General features: G+C 41.5%; 5 protein-coding genes across 6 annotated transcripts in view; 1 reads left to right on the top strand and 4 right to left on the bottom strand.

The window, feature by feature from the left end:
* The window catches only part of LOC129790342 (clavesin-2-like), an 891203-nt gene that overhangs the window by 684523 nt on the left and 197121 nt on the right, over positions 1 to 9559 (top strand). The window lies entirely within an intron of this gene.
* LOC129790122 (collagen alpha-1(I) chain-like) lies at positions 278 to 7174 on the bottom strand. The gene is made up of 6 exons (XM_055827388.1): positions 6876 to 7174; positions 2830 to 4721; positions 2228 to 2767; positions 910 to 2160; positions 597 to 830; positions 278 to 526 (listed from the first exon to the last, which is right to left on the bottom strand). The coding sequence occupies exons 1-6, from the start codon at positions 7066 to 7068 to the stop codon at positions 374 to 376; spliced, it is 4263 nt and encodes a 1420-aa protein (XP_055683363.1). The 5' UTR covers positions 7069 to 7174; the 3' UTR covers positions 278 to 373.
* LOC129790211 (serine/threonine-protein phosphatase PP2A 65 kDa regulatory subunit) overlaps positions 6452 to 9559 on the bottom strand; it is a 620353-nt gene continuing 617245 nt past the window's right edge. Inside the window, exon 4 of the transcript XR_008750540.1 lies at positions 6452 to 6475. The gene's annotated coding sequence lies outside the window, so the exon portion shown is untranslated. The remainder of the gene's footprint in view (positions 6476 to 9559) is intronic.
* LOC129790167 (chondroitin sulfate synthase 2) overlaps positions 6452 to 9559 on the bottom strand; it is a 178164-nt gene continuing 175056 nt past the window's right edge. For both annotated transcript variants that reach the window (XR_008750537.1, XR_008750538.1), the window contains exon 6: positions 6452 to 6475. The gene's annotated coding sequence lies outside the window, so the exon portion shown is untranslated. The remainder of the gene's footprint in view (positions 6476 to 9559) is intronic.
* Positions 8625 to 9557, bottom strand: LOC129790418 (probable 60S ribosomal protein L37-A). The gene is made up of 3 exons (XM_055827906.1): positions 9462 to 9557; positions 9136 to 9271; positions 8625 to 8832 (listed from the first exon to the last, which is right to left on the bottom strand). The coding sequence occupies exons 1-3, from the start codon at positions 9462 to 9464 to the stop codon at positions 8696 to 8698; spliced, it is 276 nt and encodes a 91-aa protein (XP_055683881.1). The 5' UTR covers positions 9465 to 9557; the 3' UTR covers positions 8625 to 8695.

Below are 9559 nucleotides of genomic sequence, written 5' to 3'. Positions count from 1 at the left end.
CAAGTACAACTTTATATGTTGATCAAATGGAATGACACAGTTCAGACTTTTCGTCGCCAAAAGCTTAAGTATTTGCCGTAACTCACCAAGTTGAGTATATATACAACATCCGGGAATTATACGTTTTATATACAACATAATTTCATGAAGAAATAGGATTTTCCGCAAATTTTTAATTTTCAAACGGCTTCTATATAAACAACGCAGTAGTAGAAAGAGCAGCAAGCAGAGATCTAATAACTGCTGAAAATTATTTAAAAGAAAAATCAGAAATAAATTACTTGTTTATGTACAAATATTTATTTTTCGAGCATAAACATACAAAACGCCCACGAAAATAATGTATTCTGCTGATAAAATTTGAATTTTTTTTTCAGGAGAAGCAAACATTCCCTACTTGCAAGCGTACTAGGCGTTCAGGTGATTCTTCGGTATCTCGAAGACCCACATCGACGATTGGTAGTCTCGTTGGCTTTGTAGTGTTGTAGCGTAGTTTTGTCTGGGACCATGAATTAATATCGGGTTTCTAGAAATAAAAAAAAAACAAATTAAAAATTAAAATAAGATCAGAACATCAGTTAATTCAATTCACTTACCTCACATCCATCCTCGAGTACATCATACCGTAACCGCGGGTTTCCCCTTGCAGTAATTTCAACGTCGTTCCAGGCAAGCAACGCAATACGTCTCAATCGTCCTTTGCAGTGAACTGTAATATTTTGACTTGCATTCGATGATAGCAGTTGCAGGAAGGTCATTTGCTGTCCATCTGCCTTATAAGATGGTGACACCTTAGCCTCAGAAAGCCAAGAAACTCCACTAATTGATATCTGAAAACCAAAAATATTTTTTTTTAAAATTATTTTTGTCTTTCAAAATAACGATTCCTAAAAATAAAAATTTTCTCACTTCAGGGAAATTCTCTGGAGCTGCTCTGACACACGTTTCACGTGTTTTCATGTCACAATACGCAAGAATGGCATCACGTGTATCACCAGCATTAGGATCTAGCCAGTAATCACCAGAAGGTAGATTTGGTTGAGCCACCGCTAAATCACGGCATGTACGAGCAGGTGCATCTTTTTGCCCTGTAGGAGTTTTAAGTTTTTCTACAGATGCTTTGAGATGTTCATAGGCTCGCACCATAAATTGACGAGTAGGCTCATCAGCCTGCATATCCGTAGGGCCTTTTGTATTGCTTTGACTTAGAAGAGCCGCCAGTGCAGCTGTATCATATCCCAGTGGCTCTGATACTGGGCCTGGTGGACCTGGTGGTCCAGGAGAACCTGGAGGTCCAGGACGTCCATCAGATCCAGGAGCCCCTCTCAATCCTGGTGGCCCAATGCTGCCTGGCTGTCCTGGTTGACCATCACGTCCCTGAAGTCCACGAAGTCCCACATCTCCTGGTTTACCCGGAAGTCCATCATTACCAGGAGGTCCCTTATCACCAGGTGAGCCCCTAGGGCCAGGTGGCCCTGCTAAGCCACTAAAGCCTCGATGTCCTTTTGGTCCTGGTTTTCCGTTATCTCCATGCTCTCCTTTAGGTCCTTCTATTCCAGGGGGACCTGGTTTCCCACGTGGTCCTGGGGGGCCGTCAGCTCCTTGAGGTCCTATAGGACCTACTGAACCCCGTTCACCCGTAAGCCCCTTAGCACCAGCAACACCAGGAGCACCTGGCATTCCCGGAGGACCCAAAGGACCCTGTTGCCCAGGTACACCTTGCGGTCCTTTATCGCCTGTTCTACCAACAAGTCCTGGTGGTCCTATTTTTCCAGGACGACCTTCGGGTCCTACTTCTCCCGGGAGACCTGGAGGTCCTTGCGGTCCTGGCACACCTGGTTGTCCTGCAACTCCTACCGGACCTATTTTGCCTGGAGTTCCTGATTCACCAGTAGGACCTCTTAATCCTCTTGGTCCCACAGGGCCGACGGCTCCTGGTAGTCCAGGCATTCCACGATCTCCTTGAATTCCGGGTGGTCCAGAAGGTCCTGGATGTCCTGTAGGTCCCATAGCACCAGGTTCTCCTTTTAATCCATCAGCACCAGTAATTCCAGGGGGTCCAGGGAGACCTGGATTTCCAGGGCGACCCATTTCGCCGATACTGCCTTTAACTCCAGGAAGACCTGCAATTCCTGGAAGACCTTGATTTCCAGGTTGCCCCTATAGATAATAAAAAGTTATTAGTTGAACAACCTTTAATAACTCTCAAATAGATAGATATACTTACTGCTTGTCCTGGTTCTCCTGGACGTCCCGGTAGACCTGCTAAACCTGTCTCTCCACGTGTACCTTGTTCACCGCGCGCGCCTTTAGCTCCAGGTAGACCAGTTGGACCAGGTAGACCTGGCTCACCAGGAGAACCTGAGATTCCTGGATTTCCCTGATCTCCTTTTGGTCCTGCAACACCTCTATCACCCTTTGCCCCAGCTACTCCAGCCATTCCAATAGGCCCTGGGAAACCAGGTGGTCCTGGAGTACCTTGAGGGCCTCTTTCTCCGCTATTTCCAGGTGCTCCGCGCTCGCCTGGAGTTCCAGGAGCGCCAGGCTCTCCGCGTTCTGCTTGTTCTCCTGGAGGTCCTGCTGGTCCGACAGGGCCTTGTGGTCCCGTTTCACCGGGACGCCCTTGTGCCCCTTCGGAACCTTGTATTCCTGGTGCTCCACGATCTCCTTTTTCACCAGCAATACCCGGTAGACCTCGAAGTCCTGGCAACCCAACCATCCCTGGAGCTCCTTGATGACCTTTTGAACCTGCAGGTCCAGGGGGTCCCTAAAAATGGTGTTTTATTTAAGAAACAAATTATTCTATTTGTAATCGAATTTTTTACTCACTGGAAGCCCATCTTGTCCTGCTTGCCCTGTTTCTCCGCGTGTTCCAGGAACTCCAGGTAGTCCTAAAGGACCTCTTTCTCCTGGAAATCCTCTCTCACCACGTGCACCTGTAATGCCAATTGGTCCTTGCTGACCTGCAGGGCCAGGTTGTCCATCTTTTCCTGGAGTTCCAGGTGTTCCTGGTTGACCAGGAAGCCCTTGAAATCCTCTTGCACCAGCTGGCCCAGAAGCTCCGCGTTCTCCATCATGTCCAGGTGGACCTGGTTGGCCAGGTGGACCAGGCAAACCTTCTTTCCCTGCATCTCCCCTAGGACCAGTTGGACCTACAGCTCCCGGTTCTCCATCTTTTCCCGGTTCTCCTGTTAATCCTTTATCTCCTGGCATTCCAATAGGTCCTGGTAAACCTTGCAAACCTTGAGGTCCTTGTTCTCCTGGTTTTCCATCAGCACCTGGAATACCGCGCTCACCAGGTGATCCTGGTTTTCCATGCATACCTATCCGGCCAGGTAATCCACGTGCACCTTGTAGACCTTGTGGTCCTGGTTGTCCCGTATCTCCAGCTGTTCCTTTAGGACCAATAGGTCCCACGGCTCCTCTATCACCAGCTTGACCCTTTGGTCCCATAGCACCATCTGGCCCAGGCAAACCTGCCAATCCAGGTGATCCACGTTCTCCTTGAGGTCCCTGAGGGCCTGTTGCTCCACGCATTCCACGTTTTCCTCGTGGACCTTCACTCCCTTGGGGCCCAGGAATACCTCGAGGACCTGGCAGACCTGTTTCTCCCTTTACTCCAGAATCTCCTTTTGTTCCTCTTTCCCCTGGTTGTCCGGGAGTACCTCGTGGACCAACTTCACCTGGCTGACCAGCGATACCAGGTTGTCCTCTGGCACCAGGAAAGCCTGGGGGACCGGCTGGACCAGCATGTCCAGTTGCACCTTTCTCACCAGACAAGCCATCTTTTCCTGGCAAACCTGGAGGACCTGGCTCTCCTGTATGTCCTGGATGGCCTGATTCACCTCGTGGGCCTTGTAATCCTTGTGATCCTTTAGGGCCCTGTGCACCTTGATCTCCTTTTATGCCAAGAGCACCTGGGAAGCCGGGTGGGCCTGGTTTACCTATTGCACCTGGTTGTCCTGCTGGTCCTGCTACACCATCAATTCCGCGCACACCAGGAGGCCCTGGTGGGCCTTCACGGCCACGTTCTCCTCTTGGACCCATAGGGCCCATTGGGCCACTTGGTCCCATAGGTCCTGTAGCTCCTGCAATACCCTTTTCCCCAGGAAGTCCAATATCACCTTTAGCGCCGTCTGCACCTGTATATCCACGATGTCCTTTAACTCCAGGCAATCCAGGCATACCGGGTAAACCACGAGGACCTGGAGGTCCCACAGCTCCAGGAGCTCCAACTTCACCATCATCTCCACTAGCACCATCTTTTCCTGGGATACCAGGTAAGCCTCGTGGTCCAGGAGGACCAACAGGACCTGGAGGCCCAGGTTCACCAACTTCACCGCGAGATCCTTGAAATCCCTGAGGTCCTAATGGACCTTGTGGACCCTGAGGTCCACGTTGTCCCGCTGGCCCAACTTGTGCTTGTACATATTGAAATGGTAGAACTGGTGATGGACCCTTATCGGCACTAGCCATAGTTTCTGCTAAGTGTTGGGTGTATGTCGTTATATCTGGTGAAGGTCCTGGTTGACCTGTTTCACCTGGAATTCCGGGTGTTCCTGGATCTCCCTGACTACCAGGAGCACCTTTGGGACCTTCAACAGCACACCTTTCGGATGTACAATTAATTTTCCCCAAAGAGCATTGGCAATCACGGCATCCATCCTTGAAAGTATCACCTTCTCGATATAGGGATCCCTGATGTTGGCATGAAAAAGGGGCTGCAGAAATAACAAAAAAAAATTACAAATCTATTTAAAAAAATAAATAGCAGCAATAAAGCAATAATTTTTTATCTTAAGGAACTTGCTATATAAGGACATTTATGTGATGATCAATTAAGAAGAAAGTTCAACATAGGATTGATTTGAAAATTATAACGATTATAAACAGTTACTATGAACTACTAAGCGTACTACACTTTAGTATGGCTCGTGCAAAAATTACACCCTCCACAAGCCATTCACACTCTTGTTATCAAAGTTTTTTTTTCTCCCAATTGAACTCAAGAGTTAAATATGGGTCCAGCTGTTATCTCTTATGTCTGAAAATGCTTAGAAAAAAAGCGATATAGGCCAAACTCTAAAAACTCTTTCTTGAACATTTGAAATTCAATTGACTGGATTAGAAGCATTTTGCGCTGATTGAGATCCCAAAAGAATTGAATTTACACATTTTATCTGTTTTGCGCAATGAAATGATGCATAATGCAGACATTTTTATCTTTATTCTGATCGCTCTGATCGAATGAATGAGGTAAATTGAGCACTAAACATTCCCTATATATGAATGGAGTTGTTCTAAATTTCACAACGGATGCATTAAGATTTATTATATTTCAAATTAATTTTCAAACTATCCAGGTATGCATATATGTATTTAATAAAAATCGCCAAGAAATTGATCCTGGTTTATGTATTTATATGAGAGGGCACATAAACTTGTTCCAGATATAGCAATCTTTCACTTCCACTAACTTTGATAAAGGTCCGACGATCTTAGGGTAAGAGCGTCTGTGGTTTAGTGGATAGAGCGTGGTATTCTTATTGCAAACATCGATAGTTCAAATCCCCCACCGTGAACATTAATTATTTCTTTTTTTTCTTTTTTCCATTAATTTTCATTACTTTTATATTTTAATTAATAAAATTAACACTTATTTTCATCTGAAAAGCATTGAAAACTCCCCGCAAGGTCATCAGATGCCTACAATTTGAAGAATTTTTCCACCCTATACATTTTCCGGCAATCTTTCCCAAAGTGAAGTGATTTTTCAAGTGTTAAATACTTGAGTGAAATGTGGAAATTTCCAGAAGCGAAAAGAAAGCATTTCACTAGAAAAACTGCCGGAAAATGTATAGGGTGGAAAAATTCTTCAAATTGTAGGCATCTGATGACCTTGCGGGGAGTTTTCAATGTTTTTCAGATGAAAATAAGTGTTAATTTTATTAATTAAAATATAAAAGTAATGAAAATTAATGGAAAAAAGAAAAAAAAAGAAATAATTAATGTTCACGGTGGGGGATTTGAACTATCGATGTTTGCAATAAGAATACCACGCTCTATCCACTAAACCACAGATTGATTGATTGATTGATTTTTTTATTAAAGAATTGTACATAACTAAGCCAGACGTTAATTTTTACTAAACCACAGACGCTCTTACCCTAAGATCGTCGGACCTTTATCACCTTTTTCAGCCTAAAATATTATTTTTTTTTATACTATTGGGGTGGTTTTATTGAATGACTAACAACACACCTATAGTGATAAAAAAATTTCCATGGTGCTATTTTTCTATTTTTTCCATTTTCGTATATTTAATTTGATGCAGCTTTACACATGGGTTCACTAATTTTCATGCCAAGGAAAAACTACAAATGGGAAAATTCTGAAATTTGGCATAGAGTTAGAGGACATATGGGGCTACAATTTAAAAAAAGTTTCATGAAAGCAGTGGTATCAACGCAGAGTACTAGATGTAGCCGAGTGAACCCAGAAGTCAAAATTTGCAAAAATAAAAAATGTCGGGTTTACATATTTTAGTATTAAAAAAATTTTTTTTATCCGAATTGGATCACATACATCACGGTGATAGAGGACTATTATACCCACAATTTAAAAAAAAGTTTACTCAAATTGGACTTTTACAAGCTGAGATATGAGGCCTCAAACAGAGCATTGCAAAAACGCCTCAAAATTTTTTGTTCGGAAACTTTCTGGGGGTACTGTATATTTAAAGAAAATCGCCAAGAAATTGATCCTGGTTTATGTATTTATATGAGAGGGCACATAAACTTGTTCCAGATATAGCAATCTTTCACTTCCACTAACTTTTTGATAACCTTTTCAGAGCACTTTTGGACGCAACTTACTCACGATTGGCTGGGGAGGAACTGGAGTCGCCGTCGCGGTACCGCCATCGTAATTATCATACTCATCCGGATATTCGTAGTCATAGTGCGGAAGTTCAGGAGGTGGCCTATCCTGTGGGCTCCTGAGACGCTTCCGTTTTGGCTCAGCCGTTGCCACGGCAATTAGGAGAATGGTGACAATGAGCAGCCGCATCTGGCTTCACTTTATCACTTTTCACATAAACACTCTTCCAGCTACTTATTGCAATCCTTATTCAGAGTCTGGACCTTATGCTCGCCGTAACGGTCAGAAAGCTACTGAGAAGCTGAGACAAATCTCATAAATGAGCTAGGAACATGCGTGGCATTTTTTGCCTATGTTTCCCTTTGATAGTCGGCGACTTGGTTGCGCAAAGCCGCCTGATTAGACGGAGATGTGCGTGAGAGAAAAATTATGTGGATTCTACAACATTATTTTGTTAAGAATAAGACTGATTTATTTTAGTGTTTATATCATTGAATTCAATGAATTTTCTTTTATTACGTTACAACAGTGCTTAAAATTTGAATAAAAATAACTATTTAGTTTAGGCAAATGTTTAATTTTTATTACATTTTTTTGAAAATATGAACGTTTATAAAAAAAAAAACAGAGAAATATTACTTTCACAACATTTTCTTAGACAATTTTCCAGATTTTTATAAGTCTTAAAAAATGCTCTTCAACAAATTAATCAAAAGAACTTTGTCAACTCAAAAATCTTTTCCGTATATTGTGCATAATCTCCTTTTTGAGATTTTCTTAGAACTTTTAAAAGCCATCGAACCACTTATATTTACTAAAAAGTAATGCTTCAAAATTTAAAAAAAAAAAATTAAAATCTTTGTCAAAAAAGTGAAAGAGATCATTTAACCCACTTACCTTTCATCTAACGCTGACTTCTTATCTTTTTCATTTTCAAACTCTAAGATTATTTGGACCATAAAGCTGCTACACCTATGTATGTATAATGCACCTGCTACTATGTTGTTTTGTGAATGATATAAAAATATATCGAAAATCGCTTTTTATTACTTATTTTTTGGCAAAGTTTAACACAAAGCTTTTAAAATTAAATCACTTTCTTTTGGCAAAAAGATGAGATTTTTCGATAAATTCAAAAACTTTTGCATTCCGTTGTAAAAATTCCCTACACATATTTATGTTAAAAATTAAATAATTTGAAAAGAAAATTTTATAAATAAGGATCTTTTCGCAATAAAAAACGCTTTTAAACAATTTTGTAATATAAGTTTTGTTTTTTTTTAATTTCATGAAAATTACTTTATCTGCGTTCTAATATGATAAAAAATTCTTAAATAGGACTGCACCAACATCCCCATACATAAGAGAAAAATTCTGAAATTAATTAATCAGCACAGCACCACAGGAAAATCCTAAAAATTAAATTTTGCTGCCAAATCTAACACAATTTAAAATTCTAGAATTTCTTTTTTTTTTTATTAAGAAGGCCTTTTAAGCCTTCTAAACAATATGAAATGCTTTAAATCAAAATCATTGTTCTTTAATGAAAAAATAATTAGAGAAAATTGATGTATAATCTGCCTTCTAAGATTATCAAGTGATGGAAATCTGTTAAATCATTAATCCAGGAGTACCGAAATCCTCATTCTGCAATAGAAAAATCTCAAAACCAGCCAGAGAAAAATCCTAAAAATCAAAAGCTGCCAATTCTAAAACAAAATAATAAATTCCAACAAGAAAAAACATTTATAAGGTGTGTACGGCAAATTTTAATTTAAAAAATTTCTCACACAATTTTTACACAAATCTCTTCTCCTTATGTCTGTGCCTTGCGTGGTTTAGCCGTAACATTCTCACGGAATCCGTTCCGGAATCGCCTGCGAACATTCTTGAGATAGCGCATACGTCCAGTTCCTGTGGTCTTCCTCCTCTTGGCCTTCTCCGACCAGTTGTCTGGAAAGAACAAAAAAAAATCATGAAACTTCCCTCTCTGGTAAACACATAGCAAATGTCCGGAAGGATGCAATCTCATTTGAAAAGGAATTTAGAAATCAATCAATGAGTTTTATCTTCTGCCGGTAAATTTTATTCTATCTGTGAAATTGACGATGTGCCTTGGTTAAAGAAGCGACACATCGCTCAAAGCACAGAATAAGGAAGCAGCTCTTCAGGCAGAGAGACTTCTCATAACTTCTGGACTTTCTGAACAGTCCGGGAACTGACTATATATTGACATTGAGGTTATGTGATACTTACAGGACCGCAACTTTGCTGACGGATATCCACATTGAGCACACCTGTGCTTCTGGATGTGATAAGAAGAGCGCCCACAGCGTCTGCACAGCGTGTGGGTCTTATTGCGGCGCTTTCCAAAACTCGAAGTACCCTTCGTCTGGAAGAAAAAACAAACAGGGTGTCAATGGAAGGTTTTTTCACACGTGGTAAACACTCGCACAACATTTTCACCCACAACACATGGAATTTTCCCAAGAAATTTTATACCTATCCCATCTTTACAGGTCTTTCTTGGGATTTAGTGGGAAATTATACGGGAAAAGCTCCTTTTTATTGTAAAATCTTACCATTTTTCTTCACAGCGATAGCACTTCTGTGCTGTTTGACACCGAAAAGAATTGGCGTCGCCGTTGAAGGGTTTACCTCGCCCAGCCGGACATACCAA

This window comes from Lutzomyia longipalpis, chromosome 2, assembly GCF_024334085.1.
Source record: "Lutzomyia longipalpis isolate SR_M1_2022 chromosome 2, ASM2433408v1".
Lineage (NCBI taxonomy): Eukaryota > Metazoa > Arthropoda > Insecta > Diptera > Psychodidae > Lutzomyia > Lutzomyia longipalpis.
The sequence above is the reverse complement of the archived record's forward strand: the minus strand, read 5'-3'. Positions and strand labels throughout refer to the sequence as shown.

Bases quoted from the DNA above. Each gene is read 5' to 3' on its own strand.
- LOC129790122 (XM_055827388.1), bottom strand. From the start codon at position 7,068: ATGCGGCTGCTCATTGTCACCATTCTCCTAATTGCCGTGGCAACGGCT. The intron at 2,768-2,829 runs GTGAGTAAAAAA...CACCATTTTTAG, and splicing joins CAGGACAAGATGGGCTTCCA to GGACCCCCTGGACCTGCAGG. The intron at 831-909 runs GTGAGAAAATTT...TTTGGTTTTCAG, and splicing joins CTCCAGAGAATTTCCCTGAA to ATATCAATTAGTGGAGTTTC.
- LOC129790418 (XM_055827906.1), bottom strand. The intron at 8,833-9,135 runs GTAAGTATCACA...TGTTCTTTCCAG, and splicing joins GTCAGCAAAGTTGCGGTCCT to ACAACTGGTCGGAGAAGGCC.